The sequence below is a fragment of the Chiloscyllium plagiosum genome, chromosome 18, assembly GCF_004010195.1.
Source record: "Chiloscyllium plagiosum isolate BGI_BamShark_2017 chromosome 18, ASM401019v2, whole genome shotgun sequence".
NCBI lineage: Eukaryota > Metazoa > Chordata > Chondrichthyes > Orectolobiformes > Hemiscylliidae > Chiloscyllium > Chiloscyllium plagiosum.
Genome location: NC_057727.1, coordinates 38347776 through 38364777, shown reverse-complemented (window position 1 = coordinate 38364777; position 17002 = coordinate 38347776). Strand labels below are relative to the sequence as shown.

Below are 17002 nucleotides of genomic sequence, written 5' to 3'. Positions count from 1 at the left end.
TTCTACATAACTCTCTGTAATATCCCTTCAGAATCTCAACCTTTTCCCTTCCTATGTCATTGGTTCCAATATGGACAATGACCTCTTGCTGGCCCCTCTCCCCCGTGAGAACATTCTGCACCCTCTCTGAGACATCCTTGATCCTGGCACCAGGGAAGCAACACACCATTCTGCTTTTTCTCTGCTGGCCACAGGAACGTCTGTCTGTACCTCAGACTAGAGAATCCCCTAACACAATTGATCTCTTGGAACCCGATGTACCCCTCATTGCATTAGAGCCAGTCTCAATACCAGAAACTTGGCTGTTCGTACTATGTTCCCCTGAGAATCCATCACCCCCTACATTTTCCAAAACAGCATACCTGTTTGAAATGGGTATATCCACAAAAGACTCCTGCACTAGCTGCCTACCTCTCTTACCTTTCCGAGAGTTAACCCATCTATGTGACTATATCTGAGACTTTCCCCCCTTTCTATACCTTTTATCCATCATGTACTGTTGCCGTTGCAAACCTCACATTGCTTCTGACTGTTTCTCCAACCGATCCATTTGATCTGATAAGATTCGCAGCCAGCAGCATTTATGGCAGATATAATCTGCAGTAACCCTTAAACTCTCTTTAAACTCCCACATCTGACAAGAAGTACATATCACTCTATTAAAGGCCATTTTTGCTCCTTCACAGTCTACAGACCCAGAAGATGACACCGTCTTATTCCTCTACAAACACTGCCCCAGGTTAAATTAATAGTTATGGCTTATATTTTAAGTTTAATCAAAAGATATATCTCTAAAAACATTTAATCAAGAAAGAACCCACTCTACTCACTACTGTTGATTCTCTGTAGGCCACACTTAAAACAATGATTAACTTATCTGATCCTGTGCTGTGAACTTCACCCAACAATTCCTCCAAGATCAGTTGTGAATTTCACTATTTGATAATTTTCCCAGATGCACTCCGATGTCCAGCGATAAATGACTTCAAACATCAAAGGTAGTAACTGTACAGGTTCTCTCTCTCTCTCTCCTGCAATGGCCTCACCATGTGCTTCCTTTGTCTGTTCTTCTCCCTTTTAAAACTGCTGTTGTTTTGATTGGGCAGCACCTTGAAAGCTAGTGCTTCCAATTAAACCTGTTGGATTATAACCTGGTGTTGCGTGATTTTTAACTTTTGTACACCCCAGTCTGACACCGACTCCTCCAAATCATTGGAACACAAAGGTTTCCATTAGACATGTATAGTGACCAACACATTTTCAGGCCTTATCAAAATTTTCCCTCACAATGTTCTGCAACAGAATGCAATCTTAGCAAACATGTGAATAGTTGTGAATTCAACAAATAGTTGCTATATATTATGCAAAATATCAGCTAATTTGAACTTCTAAATATTTTTGGACTACTGCATTGTTCAGGCTGAACCATTATTTGAAATAATGTTAGTAGTAGTAATAGTACCAGTAATAGTAATGAAGAAGGTGGATTAGAAAAATCATACCAGTGTGAAAGATGCCCGTTGAAATGTACCCAGTGACTGCTTTTTAATTTGCTTTTAGAACTACACTTCCTGAACTACTCCTTCGTGATACAGTAGTCGCTGTTTTAATCTGTAAAGACTCTGACACTCCACGTGATGCATTAACGTATGTTCCTCAAAGTGGTCCCCTTGGGCCTGGAATGATATTTAAGCAAAAGACTGGCGCAGATAACGTCATACAGGTTGGAGTTATTGATTGAGTATATTGTATCTGGAGTTTCTTGTACATTACTGGAGTGAGTATGTTTTTGAGAATAGCATGTAATTGTATAAAAATTACACCAATTGATGGATGTAAAATCAAAGGTAATGGCCACTTGGAAAATTAGATGAAAAGTGCTCGGAGTTCCAGAGGAAAAATCCTTTAACGCACTCTTCATCTTACAGGCAAGAGACCCAGACTGAGTGGTAATGCACTCTGATTTCCCTGATTTTGATTGGAGGTAATTGATTCTAACATGAATCTAATGGATACACTGCACTGTGCTCTGCAGTTTTACTGCCATATCTTTTAGCAACCTGTACATTTATTTTTTTGGTCTCTCTTTTTCTCCTGGTTAGACACTTGAGTCATCTCAGAATGTGTCAAGATTGGTTTAAATTATATAGTTGCACACTATAACTATTATACTTGCAGATTTTTTTCCATCATACTATGGTGTTGTATGGGGAGGGCCAGAAGCTCAAGAATTACTAAAGAAAATTGGATCTTTTATTCTTCATCAACTACATCTTCATTAATACTTATTGTTATCAAAGAACGCCTGCTGGTATAGCATAGAGCAAGAACCTGATTCGGCAAGTGAGGAAAGGCAGAATGATTATGTACTTGTGACAAATGATGGATTCATAATTTACATTTAGAATCTGATGTGAGGTGGAAATGTTGGTAAAGGGAGACACTTCAGCTCACACATTGCATCTCCCCCTAATCCAGGTAACATTTTAGGTAGTGAAGGTGGGATTATTTGGTAGGGAGATCGCTGAGATCATTCATGGTCCACCTTAGGATTTCCACCCAGCTTTAAGCCATTAAGCTCAATACTTCCTGTGCTAGCTGAGAGTACAGAAACAATCCATCCACACAACATGAAAGTTCCAAAGATGTAAGAAATAACTCAAAAAAAATATAATTCTGTTCCCCTGCAGGGAATGAAGATTTTTAAAATTAATTCAGTCTCAGCTTGATAAAGGTTTTCAGCCCAATCTCTTGTAGTTGCAGGATATTGTTTTGAGTTTCTAGTAGCGAAGTGCAGTCAGTCTGGGTCTTTGACTAATCACCTCTTCGGTTTTAAGGTGAAATCTCTGCCTTCCTAAAGTTCATCAGTGTTTTAGGTTAATGTTTAAACTCAGAATTTTTTACATTGAGAACTCCCAACGGAAATCACTCCGCAGAAGCTGGTATCCTGTCACCAAGTCACCCTTTATTTACAAGTGGAGAGTTCTTGACACTGATCCAGCTCCCTCAGAGTTGGCTCCTAGAATGAGCAGAACCTCTGACACTCCTATTTATTTATTTATTTTATTTTTTTTCTTTTTCTTTTTGCAGGTGTGAGACACAGTGAAAGACACAAAGTGCATGAATATTTATTCAATTTCCACTACCAGGAAGATAGGAAAATACCCGAGTGGCCAGTGACAAACACTGCCCTTCACATAAAAGGACAATGCTGTGTGATCAAAACAGTGAAGGGGAGGGGAGGGACTAAATCAAAATAGAGTTGGAGGGGGGACACTCCTATTTATATCTGTCAGCCAGGGCTCTCTGATTGCACCAGATTAGCAGCCCCAATCAGAGAACTTATATTCTTCGAAGTCCACCTGCCTGACATTGTTACAATCACTACACTGTCCTTTCTCAAATAATCGTACAGTCCTTCCCAGATTTTCTATCTTTTAAGTTTTTTACCTGGCAGCCTTTTCTTAGAGGTTTCCATTGCATACACACTCAGAACAAACAAGAAATGAAAAACCACAATAAGAGTTGTATTGCTTGTTTTACTGGCACATGTATTACTGCTATCTGTCAAGCTTTGTTTGGTGCTTAGGTGGGACTCAAAGACCTGGATTATGAAGATGCAGATGTTGCTGCTGTGGGGCATACATATCAAATGACAATAGCAGCGTCTGATTCAACACACACTGGTGAGTGAAACATTTCCTTGTATACTGTTGACACTGTGAATTAATACTGGTTGCTAAGTTTTGAACTGAACTTGGTACTAGAAGACAAAATGGGGGCCAGGCCTTTGCTACTGAAGCTTACAACTCAGGTCAGGAGAGCATTAGCCCTACAGAGCATACCCATTTGAGTTTAAAGGGCTTGGTTAGGAGTGGTTTCACTCTCGGGAAGTGGGCAGATGGAGTTATAAGCAACCTGTTCAAAGCATTAAAGTATCAAGTGATTAATCTCTTATGAAAACAAACTTCTATTCAGTAGTCACATCAAAGCTAAACCTTTAATAGCCTCTTCGGGTCATCATGGCAATGTTGGAGTATTGAATTGGAGGCAATGGCCTTGAAAATAGATCCTTTGGGACCATTGGTGTGGGCAAGTGCCAAGGCAGGCTGGTTAGAAGGCTTGCCTTGCTTCTCTAGGAGTTCATCATGATTATTCTAGACACTGTGATCTCTCCAGCCCAGAACCATTCAAAGCAAATTCAAATTCAAAGCACTGAAATCTCAAGTGGTTAATTTTTTATGATACCAAACTTCTATTCAGTAGACACATCAAAGACAGCTAATCTTTTAATAACATGTACAAATTAGCATTCAAACTATGAATCTAGTTTCCCATTGGGATAACTGTAGAATTTAAAACTCAGCCAAATATTCATAATGACCAACCCTTGGGGAAATGTCAACAAAACTCTTTATTAAAACTGCATGGTCACTTGGCAATTCCTTTGTAACTTATACCAATACCCTCTCAAATAATGCGGTTCAGCAGACAGTGTTTTCTTCAAACTGTCACTGATAGTTTAAGCCTAATGTTTTTCATGTTTCAAGGGTGGGAGATTTAAAAAATACTTCAGCTTATAACACTTTAACAGACCCCACTTACCTATCAAGAGTATGAATGTCTACCCCATCAATTCATGACAAATAATATGGGTTAAGGCCCATTGAACAGCTAAAATTAGGTCTGTTTGAGCTTATCACTAAGTCAAAATGACCCTCTTATGTGATTCATGCACTTCTCCCTCGCCTTCCTGGAAATAATTAGTTATTGGAAATGGAGGGAAGATTTCAGCGTTGGAGTATCAACTGCATTTTTTAAAGGTCAGAGAGAATATTCCATCTTTGTGAAATTCTGGCAATCGTTTTCATTCCTCTATAGTTTGCAGGCTTGATTTTTCCTCTTCAGTATCTTGAAGGAGCTGATAAATGTGTTGCTGGAAAACTGCAGTAGGTCAGGCAGCATCCAAGGAGCAAGAGAATCGACGTTTCGGGCATAAGCCCTTCTTCAGGCTTATGCCTAAAACGTCGATTCTCCTGCTCCTTGGATGCTGCCTGACTTGCTGCGCTTTTCCAGCAACAAATTTTTCAGCTCTGATCTCCAGCATCTGCAGCCCTCACTTTCTCCTAATATCTTGAAGGAGCCTCCCATTCTCAATTTCAAGTTGTCTATCCTCCTGATGCAAATCATCTAGTCTGCCTTCAATTATATGGTGTCATCATGTAGATGGGGAAGGTGTATCCATGATTACTAAACCATTTGAAAAGAGCTACTACAGCAAACGATTGACTATCATGGCATAAGCTATTTTACTTAAACTACTGATTGTTCTTTTACTTTCTTCCTCTATTTCTGAAAGCCAAGTACTTTTGACCTTTTTATGGCGTTACCCACCTGCACTCCCACTGTCAATGAATTACATCTTTGAACCCTATGTTTATCCACACCCTTCTTTCCATTAATTATAAACTACCATTCCTTGATTTTCCTCCCACACTCCTCCACATTACTTGCATCTACAGCCAATCTGCCCATTTTATTAAGATGTTGCTGGCCTCCTTCAGTCGTTTTTTTTTACTGCTGTTTGCCAAGCCTCCTACAAAGCCAACACAGTGAGCAGTTTCAAGCAATTTCTTGTACCATGCAATTATGTCTCTTGTTAATAGCACACTCACACTCATTACTGCTAAATTTTGCAGATTTTATTTAACACTATGCTTGCGGTTTAGTAAACAAAAATGACAAAGCAGACCATATTATTTCATTATGTGAATTACAAAGAACTACTTTGGTTATTGTGCTGTGGTCTCCTCTTGATGGTCTAAAAATACAACTTTGAAAATTTGGCTGTAAGAAACAAATATAATCTGTTACAGGGAAGTGTGTAATTTTATGGAAATAAATGATTTATGCTTTCAACAATTCCCCATAAAATTCCTCACAATGTGATTCACTTTATAAAATTGGTCAAGCTATTAAAAAAGTTGGAATTTCTCCTATGCAATGTTTGGGAAGAAAAGCTCCTTCACTTTTCTTGTACCATTGGTGTTTGCAGTTTCATTGCTATATAATGACTAAAATGTAATCTTCAGGTCATGGACTTACCATTAGCCTGAAAAGTGACTGTTATGGTAACATGTACATATTTAGGGCTTAGAGTGGAATCATTGCCATTCAGTGATTCAAAATGCCAGGCATTGATTGTGTCAAGCAGTAATGATCTTTGAGCTGAGTACAGCATGAAATGAACCAAAGAAAATTATGTTCAGAGTTGTGTTGTGTTTTTGCATATTACAGGCAAGACCATAAAATGACACTTGTAAAGGAATAACTTCCTCTAATTGCTTCCAACAGCAACTGCTACGGTGTTTGTAGAAATTACACCTGTGAATGACTTTAGTCCCATATTTGAGAAGGATCCTTATATCTTTGATGTCCTTGAGTCAACGGCATGTGAGTCACTTGGCTGAATTTTCCCATTTTCATTTGAAATGTTTTACCAAGTAATGCCTAATGTGCCAGGGCTTGCAGATCCTTTTGAAAAATTAACTCAGGAGTTGTGAGTATCACTGGTTGGGTCAGCATTTATTACTAAACCCTAGTTCCCTTGAGAAGTGGTGGTGAGCTACTTTCTTGAACCACAATGGTCCATGTACTGTAGATGGACCAACAACGCCCAAGGAAACTAATTCTAGGATTTTGACCAACAACATTGAAGGAATGGTGTTACATCTCCAAGTCAGGATGGTGAGTGGCTTCGCGGGGAGCTTGCAGGTGGTGGTGTTCCCATGTATCTGCTGCCCTTGTCTTTCTAGATGGTAGATGCTATGGATTTTGTAGGTGCTGATTAAGGATCTTTGGTGAAATTCTGCTGTGCATCTTGTAGAGAGTATACACTGCTGCTACTGAGTGTCAGTGGTGGAAATAGTAGATGCTTGTGGTTTTCTTTTGTTCTGGATGGTGTCAAACTTCTTGAGAGTTGTTGGAGCTGCACCCATCCAGACAAGTGGGGAGTATTCCATCGCACTTGTGCCTTCTGCCTTTGTAGATTATGGACAGGCTTTGGAGAGTCAGGAGGTGAGTTACTCAGTGCTGGATTCCTAGGGGTCGAAGTCACATGGCTATGCCGAGATGTGTGACAGAATGGGAATGAGAAGTCTGTCAAGGCACATCTGGATGTCGTGAGTATCTCTTTGCACCATTTATGCTTTTTACAAAGTTTCTCACTGGGCAGCGGCAAGCTTTCAATTAAGGAGGAAACAATAGCTTGCTAAACCTCTCGTTAACATCCTAACCCTCCTTATTAATATTCAGCTTTCTATTTAACCAAATGCACCAAACAAGCTCAACATCAAGAATTATTGACATGGAAATCATGAAGCTGGTGACTTCAGCTCACCGCTGGCTGTGTCAAAGCTCCATGCGGCTCCACTCCAAACAGCAACTGACAAATCCCTCAGGTTTGATAGTATGTATCTCAGAATAAAAAGGATGTGGTCCTGGAAATATTGGATGCATGATCCACAGGCATCAGTCACATACATCCTTTATCCACCGACATTGGTACCTGGCATTTGGCAACCTCTGATGACCATCATGGCACCTTACTTGATCCACCAGCGTGGGGGTGAGAAAGGGGCTACTACTTTGGAAAGCATCTTAGCAAGCTATGCTTCGGAACTGGGGCATACAGGCTGGGGGAAGGTAGGATGACAACTGTAAAAAGGGCAACAGTATCTGCAAAGGGGTATTAAGTAAAGCATGGATGGGAAGGGGTTTATGATGCAGGGGCTTCATCCATGTTCAGGAGAACTTTGGCTTCAAGTTGGGGACAGTGTATGACCTCACTTGGTATGTCACCTAGTGTTCAAGGGCCTGGGGGAGGGCAGGTGAATAGTTGCATGCTGATGTAAACAGGTTGGGTCCCTACCTATGGAGAGGTGTAAAGCCTTTAGGGTTTAAGTGAGGGGCTACAAGAAGGTTGATTTGGAGCTTTGAGTATCACTGACACAGAATCGAAGGCTGCAAGCCATTAATTGAAAAGCATTGAACATTACCTTCTATCATACTGAATCAAAAATACACAACGGGAAAGTAAATGGCTGCAACCAAAGTTGGACTGAGCAGGGTAAGTGATACAAGGGAGGGGCTGTAGGATCTATTGATGTGAGGCCATTTAAAGGGAAACGACATTGCACATACACCCGTGCACTGTACACAAGCCATACCCTTATATCCTTATAGGAGAAGGTGAGGACTGCAGATGCTGTAGATCAGAGTTGAAAAGTGTGGCGCTGGAAAAGCACAGCAAGTCAGGCAGCATCTGAGGAACAAGAGAGTCGACGTTTCGGATATAAGTCCTTCATCAGTTTCATGTGCTTTTGACTGATGAAGGACTTATATCCGAACTGATGAAGGACTTATATCCGAAACGTCGACTCTCTTGTTCCTCAGATGCTGCCTGACTTGCTGTGCTTTTCCAGCACCACATTTTTCGATCCTTACATCCTTATAGTTCTGTATGTGAATGTGGCAACAGCAAAGTATTGTCTTCCAGACCTTATTATGCATTACAGTCAGAAGCTAGAGAAATTGTAATGGCGAACAAAGATATGTCAGAAGAATTAACACGTAGATTCATTGGTCTTCACAAACAGGACACAAAATAATCTCACAGAAATATTAGGGAACCAAAGGTCCAGTGAGAGAGTGGAATTGAAGGAAATTAGTATTAGTAGAAAAATGATGCTGGGCAAGTTAATGGGATTAAGGACTGACAAATCTCTAGGGTTTGGTAATATGTATCTCAGAATAAAATGGATGTGGTCCTGGAAATATTGAATGCATTGATGATCATCTTCCAAAACTGTATAGACTCTGAAACAGTTCCTACAGATAGGAGAGCGACAAATGTAATCCAACTATTTAAAAAGGGAGAGAGACTATAAACAGAAAATTACAGACTAGTTCGCCAAACATTAATGGTGGGGAAAATGATACAGTCTATTGTAAAAAATATGATAACAAAATATTTGAAAAGCATCAATGGGGTTACGCAAAGCCAGCTTGGGTTTATAAAAGGCACATCATGTTTAACAAATCTACTGAAGTATTTTGAGGTAGTAACAAGTCAAATAGATAAGGGAGGTCCAAAGGATGTGGTGTATGTGGATATTCAGATTGATAGGTTCTATATAAGAGGTTAGTAGGCAAAGTTGAAGCACATGTGATAAGGATAATGCATTGGCATGGATCAGGAATTAGTTGACAGGCAGGAAAGTGGGAGTGGCAATAAATGAATCATTTCCCAAGTGGCAGTCAGTGACTATTACTGCAATGTCACTGTTTGGGCTCCAGTTATTCATGAAATATAAATGACCTAGGTAAGGGAACCAAATAGAATATGTCCAAGTTAGCTGACAACCCAAAACTGGGTGGGAGTGTGAGTTGTGAAGAGGATACAATGAGTCTTGAAGGCTCATTTAGGTTAGTTGAATAAGTGGACAAATACATGGCAGATACAGTATGGCATGGCGAAATGTGAAGTTGTACTCTTCAGTGTGAAAAACAGAAAGGAAGTATATTATTTAAATAGTGACATATTGGGAAGTGTTTATATTGGTGTCCTTGTACACCAGTCAAGAGAAGTAGACAGGCAGGTGCAGAAAGCAATTAGGTAGGCAAATGATATATTGGCTTTCATTGCAAGAGGATTTGAGTTCAGATGGAGATTGTCTTACTTCAGTTATATAGGGCCTTGGTGAGATCACAACTAGAATATTGCATGTGGCTTTGGTCTCCCTACCTAAGAAGCAATATACTTGTCTCAGAGGGAGTGCAGTGGAGGATCACTAGGTTGATATCAAGGATGGCAAGGTTGTTCTAGGAGGAAAAGATTGTTTGACTGGGCCTGTATTCACTAGCATTTAGAAGGATGAGAAGGAATCTCATAGAAACATATAGAATTCTAACAGGACTGGATAGCTCCAGGACAGGTATCCTTTCTATTGGGGAATTTAGAACCAGGAGACACAGTCTCACAATATAGGATAGACCATTTAGAACTGAGATGAGGAAAAATTGCTTCACCCAGAGGGGAATGCATCTGAGGAATTCTCTGTCACAGAAGGCTGTGGAAGCCAAATCTCTGAATGTATTCAAGAAAAAGATAGATACATTTCTAGATTTTAAAGACATTGAGGGGTAAGAGGAAAAAGTGAGAATATGGCATTGAGACAGAGGATCAGCCGTGAGTGTAATGAATGGCAGAACAGGCTTTAAGGCTGAATGGCTTACTCCTACTTTTAATTTCTATGTTTCCTTTGTTTCTGATATGAGACGCTCAGTTGATGCTTTTAAGTACAACTGATTGATTACATTTGTTTAACTGACAAGATAAGGAAGCAATTGGTGAGTACAATGTCATGATCATCATTCTTGAAGCCGTAATTCTTCATGTGCATTCTTGGACATAGAAAGACCTGCCAATGAAGTGTAAATTGAAGCAGATGAATGACATTATTGAATCACTACAATCATGATTTTCGATCTTCTATCTGCCTCAAATCCTGAGAGTTTCACTCCACCCCAAAGAGAGAAAAAGAGTAACTTATTCCACCCACATGGTGCAGTTATTTTGTGCAGTTATCACCCAGTCAACTTTCAATCTGAAATGGCAATGATCCAATTTTGTACCTTAATGAGTGACCTGAGATGCAGAATGCTGTCCCCATCGTCATGTTTCCTTTGGTGTTCCTGTCCCTGTGACCCCTATGACCTGTCAGCTTCTGTTTCTGTTGAGCCTCTTTATTAATTTCCCTGCTTTATCCTCAGAGCTCATGACTTTGTGAATTCATGTGCCGATTTTGGCCTTAAAATGGAGGGGCCAGACCGATAGTTAGCTGGGCCAACTCCCCTCTCAGAGCTCCCATTTCCTTTATTGTCTATGCGATTCTGCCCTTCTACCTTGAATTGCCCCCTTTCATTGTATTCATTTCCTCAATTACCCAGTCCAATAGACCCCATCCCCAGATTTTAGTTGCCCTTTTTCCTCAGGACAACATGGCCTGGCCCCTGATAGCCCCTTGTCCATTATTATCCAAATCCGTAAGACTGACTTCCATAGCAATCCTATTTGATAGGGTAGATCTGACCGACCATGGCCCACTACCTAGACTGATGTACTACTGCACTTCAACTGACCTATGTGTATTCCTGGATTAGTTGCTCTTGATCTGCAGGGTTGACCTCAACTGTACCCCTGTACTGCAAGGACACAGATACCTGCACTTTGGTAACACCAAGTATCTGACTGATTGAGGGCAACAGTACACCCTGAAAGACGTAGTCCCTTTTAATCCTACAAACAACAGGTTTCCTTTGACTTGCAGGCATGCACATTTGCTTGAAGCAAGTGTAACATGTTTGCCATGTCAGCTCCTGTCACATACTGTGGGTATGACATTAACAAAGCACAGTGGTGTATGGTGTTATGTTCACTCCTGTGACAGTTCAGTGCTCTCCACTGTGACAAGCTGTCTGCCTTTCTGTCTGTGCTAAAAATTAATACAATCAGACATGTTCAGAACCTTTAAGTAAATGCAAAGTCAGTGAGTGTAAATAAATTAAGCTAAGCTTTATAGGGTGCGTCGTTGTGTCTCTGCATGCAAAATAACTTTCTTCAGGGCATTGCCTTGTGAAATCCGAATCAACCTATCCAGTCAAATTCAAACGAAGATCAGTAATTGACTGTCAGTCATCATTGGTGCATTCTCCATAGCAATAGCTCCACTAATAGGAAAACACTTGCCAACCAATCACCACACTCTTCTCAGACACTGCTGTATTAGCAATTGTTCTGACGGATGCAAGACAAAATGTTTCAACAAAATATGTCTTTTTTCAATATTACTTTAAATTGTGAACAACCAGTTCCAGCGCTGATGCTTGTGAAACACCACATCTCACCTTCAATCACTCTGAATAACATTCTTTTTTACTTTACCCTCAATGGCTGGGATTATTCAGCAGATCCAATAATATCTGTGGAGAGAGATATGTTTCAGGAATGTGACCTTTCACTGTTAACAGAAACTTCAAGAGTTTCATGTTTAATTCTGCATGTGTGGGTTCCAAACATTGCTTTCCTGATGGAATGATTGCAAGTGTTGATCATTTTGCTCTTAGAACAACTGCAAAATCTAGAACAAGGCATTTGTCATATCTGCATTCCTCTAACTTCATGCCAGGCATGTGTCTTTGTAAAATGATTCCACTATTTACTTAACTTCTGATTTGTTATAGATGCCAACAAGCATCTCTGAAATATCTATTTTTAATTACTTTATCTAGCAAAACAGAAGATTGGGAGAGTTATCGCCACAGATGATGATTATCCATTGAACGCAGTAACTTACAAAATAATTTCTGGAGACACACAAATTATAAAACTATTCTGGATTGATCCAAAAGAAGGAACCATAGAGCTGATAACCCAATCAGACTATGAGTCTGTTCGACAATATAACCTCACTGTGGAAGCCATTGACAGTGATCCTAATCAGCCCAAAACTGCAGTGACCCGGGTGAGAATACATACTTCTGATAAATAACTGACAGAAAAGCTAGGTGTCAATTCAAAATTAGGAGCAGTATCTTAGCAGTGTTTATGTACTATATTTGCGTCTCAAGTTTCCATAAATATTACATTTATTCTATCCACAATGTCATGGTGACTGTAGCTTGCCTGTGGGGTAACTGCAATGAAAGGACAAATTGCAGGTCTTTAATCACATAATGTTAAGAAGTGCGTACACTTATAAGGCAGAAATGTCACCAGGCTATTTCAGGGTTATATCAGTTGTCAGTCCACATTGACTCGGTTCTGATTTCAGAGTAATAATGTTTTTGAACAGATTCAGCATTACAATCTGGATTCCAAATTGAATTTGTATAAGGTTTTGAAAAAAGAATCATCCAAAATTGTACTGAAAATGTTACATTTTTATAGCTACTTTGTTACATTACTGACCATCACTAATTCTTTGATTTATGTAATTTTAAATGTGAGAAATGCAAATCTCAACCCAAAAGGGCAATGTTCCATAAATAAACCATGGTTTATCTTGCTTCACTGTTCTCCTGCTTCCTTTGGGCACTTTGAATAATCCTGGCTGTCTATCCTGGAGCTGAAAACGGGGATCTTGCTGTGAAAGTTCACCAGAAGACTTGTTTTTTGCATAATTAATTATGATTTTGAACACTAAAGGCAACGATAGCCATGGTAAAAATAAACTACTCAACATAGATAGTGTAATAAGTCACGCTGTGAGCTCTCTGTAAGTTGGGGAAAACATTAAACATGGATTTATGGAGTACATTGAGAATTTTTTCAAAACCAGTTCTGGCAAGAATTCCATTTCAGTGGCCTGGAAAGCAGATGTAATTGCCTGTTTCTGCAGAGATAGAACTGTGCTGGAGTTACTGATTTGCAATCCTGGAAAGTGAAAAATTCTAATAGAGCTACTAACTCAGAAAATTAGGCATGAGTTGTTATAATTTGTTATCCGCCAGATTGTTGTTAATAGAGATGTATGTTGCAAATTGCAACAGCTTAGAGGTTATATAGTAAATAACTGAACCATATAGGTCCCACATTAAATTATCATGCATATGAAGTTTAAACATACCAAAAAAAATGGAAGTCAGATATTTTGAGGAGCTTTGGAATAATTTGACAGTCCAGGACATGCATCAGACTATGGGGAAGATTTTTCTTTGTAGATCCTTCAATCCTTCTGTCATTCTTTGACTACATGGGTGTGAGTTCAAATGTTGAAAGAAATTTGCATTTGGGTGGGTGTTGCTGTTAAATGACTGATGTCCAGCTTTACAGTGAGGAACCAACAGTAACCCAAGGAAGAGGAAAATGTACAGCACTAGAGAAAATTTTGCAGATTGGAAAACTTTCCAATATTTTCAGCCCAAACCTGATTTTTAAGGGACAAGATAAAAGTGAGAAAGATAGAAATCTCAAACAGTTTAGAGAAGAAATTAAAATTTATTGTGTCAAAATTCCAGTCTCAAAAATAAACAAGAGCTGAAAGGCCAAATTTAAGGAGCCAGCTTTCAATAATGTTCTTGGTCTCAGAAACTTTACAAACGCCTCCAAAGTCATATTGATTCAGGGCTGGTCACGCAGTCTACATATGGCATGACCAGGGATTACAGCTATCCCTCAGCATGTTAAAAAATCAATAAAACTGTTGTTGTAATTGTTGCAATATAGCTTGAGGGTTCAGGAGTATTTATTGAGTATAAAAACCTTGTCTATAGCACAAGATTGGACTGCAGTTTCAAATCATTGCTGCCATTCATTATATGTAAGATGATAAATTTTCTTTGTTTGCCATACATTTGTATTGCTACTTTAAGCTGAGAATAGTACCATGCAATAGAGGACTAAACACAATTGGCTTTATTAGGTAAGGTCTACATAAAATTTGGATTTGTAATCTTAGGCTTGTAATTATTACTAGGGTTTTTTTACAGTAGGGTAAAAAGCTTTACCATACTTTTTGCTGAGGTTTTCAAATGCTGGTTAAAATTATATAAAGTATAATCAAAAACACATTTCATTCTATCTCAGGATTTACTGGGCTACCTTCAGTAGGTTGGTATTGTACATTAATGCCACCACACATAGGCACATGTTTCAATCAGAAATAAAGCACTGGCTCTGATTTCCCAGGAATCCAAACTCATTCCATGGTTTCACTATGGTGGAACTTGGAATAGGACCTAAATTGACCAGAGAGGTGCCCTCAGTTCCCAGATGGCCAGTTGATTTGTCCCTAGTTGAGCAGTCAAGCTGGTTTCACTTATGACCAGTGTGCCTAATTGAATTTATTGGCTCAACTGGTTCCACTTGAGACCATCCTATACAGCGTGACCAACTCTTCAGCGATTAAAGATAAAGAGAATACTGACTCTGGTACCAGGATGGAGGGAGTGGTGGCATATTGGTGACCATGAGAACTGGATGTGGCAGTTTGATAAGTATGGTGAGATGGATGGGAAAGAATTAATAGCTAAAACTTTTAGGATATGTCAGGATCTCTTACAAAATATGGACAAAATGCATCTCTAATGGGTTGAACAATTAAAGAACAATCTATTAAAATATGAAATAGACTGGATTAGCTGCATATTTCCAAGTACAATACTAAAATACTTCCCTATGGGCTGTGTATTAATGTGATAACATGGTTTATACTGTGTGTAAATGCTTCATTTAAACCACTTTCTGAAAAGCATTGATGCAAATATTCGCCAAAACTGATGCAAATATTACTGTCATCTTCCATTTTAATTATTTATTAATCTTTGCCTTTCTTCCCTATTTTAAATATGTCCTCTGTTAGGTCATCATCAATATATTAGAGGAAAATGATGAAAAACCAGTTTGTATTCCATTGTCATATAAAGCAAGCATTCCTGATAACATTGCTGTTGGGACTAATGTTAATAGTTTCAGATTGAACTGTCGAGACAAAGATTCGCTGGACAATGAGATGCGGTTTGAGATTGTATCAGGTATGTTTTTTACTCATCAAGTTGCATAGCAGGGTAAAGTACAGAATTATTCCAAAGCAATTATACAAAGATAAATGTAAGAAAAAAATGACAATAATAATTGTGACTGTATGTCTAATTTTATATATAAATGGGGCTAAAACTAGCATTTTTATTACTGGTATCATTAGTTTTGGAGGAAAAACTATGGGATTATCTTTGTCTTCTTTTGCTAGCTGTATTGCATGTTAAAGTAATTAAAGTTTCAATGGGTTTGTATTTTATTCTGAATCTGACTTTCACTACAACAATATCACTATGCATTTACGAAATGCCTTTAATCTATTAAAATGCCCTAAGGTATTCCACAGGATGTTATTGAACAAAATCAGATACTAAGTCACAGAAAGAGATATTAGGAGAGGTGACCAGCAAGCTTGGCTAAAAAGATGGGTTTCAAGGACCATATTAAATGGTGAAAGGGCAGAGACATTCAAAAAAGAACTCCAGAGCTTCGGGTCGAAGGTGAAATGAGTGAAGTAGATAGACTCAAAGGAAAATGATGTCCCACATTGATAAAATTGCAGCACTTTTCATAGCATTGAGATAAATGGAATATATGAACCTGCAAATACAAACATGGTAACATTATCATTTTTTCAGTGGAGGCCTTTTGAGCTTTCTCTTATCACCACTTTATAATTTACATTTTGTAAAATAAATATATAATCTTTTGATTTAGAAAATATTACAAAGTTATTAAAGGAAGACTTAAAATAACACGAACACAAGTAATTCTAGATCTTTTTTAATGTACCAAGAAAGGCTTGAATACCAGCTTTGTTGGTATAAAACTAAAGACAGTAAGACTGATTTCATAGATTGGAAACTTATGTATGTGCTTGCATATACAGATACTTAGCTTATCCAAGTGCTTGAAACAATTAATGCTTATAAATAGGGGAATCAACTATGACACAATCTAATCAGGATAACCATACCGTAGATAGCAGCTGTCAAGCACAATGATGACTGTTGACATTGTGTGCTTTCATATGTATGATGCAGCTTGCCATTCATTGTTTAAATAACATACTTTTGTCTTGCAGACTGATTTTGCAAATGCAAGACTCTATATTAAAGTTTCCATGGAAATTAGAATGCAACATCTTTGATGTACCAGATCAGAACTATTTTATCTCAAGCGTGACAGATATGGAGGCAAGAGAAAAGCTTCATAGGAATAAAAATAGACCATTCAGCCCCACCAAGCTATTCCCCAATTACATTAGAAATCACACAACACCAGGTTATAGTCCCAACAGGTTTATTTGGAAGCATTAGCTTTCGGAGAGCTGCTATTTCATCAGGTCATGGTGGAGTATAAGATTGTAGGACAGAGTTTATAGCAGAAGTTTACAGTGTGATG

The 17002-nt window shown here is 38.7% G+C and overlaps 2 protein-coding genes across 5 annotated transcripts in view; one reads left to right on the top strand and one right to left on the bottom strand.

The window, feature by feature from the left end:
• LOC122559053 (putative uncharacterized protein C3orf49) overlaps positions 1 to 17002 on the bottom strand; it is a 115549-nt gene that overhangs the window by 80202 nt on the left and 18345 nt on the right. Inside the window, exon 2 of one of the 4 annotated variants that reach the window (XM_043708258.1) lies at positions 11968 to 12042. The exons of 2 other annotated variants lie outside the window; for them this stretch is intronic. The gene's annotated coding sequence lies outside the window, so the exon portion shown is untranslated. Of the gene's footprint in view, positions 1 to 11967; positions 12062 to 17002 lie in introns of those variants that run through there. One more of the 4 variants, XM_043708257.1, reaches the window with a different exon arrangement.
• LOC122559258 (cadherin-related family member 3-like) overlaps positions 1649 to 17002 on the top strand; it is a 17097-nt gene continuing 1743 nt past the window's right edge. The window contains exons 1-5 of the mRNA XM_043708639.1: positions 1649 to 1723; positions 3590 to 3686; positions 6355 to 6453; positions 12352 to 12584; positions 15423 to 15594. Coding sequence (XP_043564574.1) covers positions 1682 to 1723; positions 3590 to 3686; positions 6355 to 6453; positions 12352 to 12584; positions 15423 to 15594 — 643 coding nt within the window. The 5' untranslated portion in view covers positions 1649 to 1681. The remainder of the gene's footprint in view (positions 1724 to 3589; positions 3687 to 6354; positions 6454 to 12351; positions 12585 to 15422; positions 15595 to 17002) is intronic.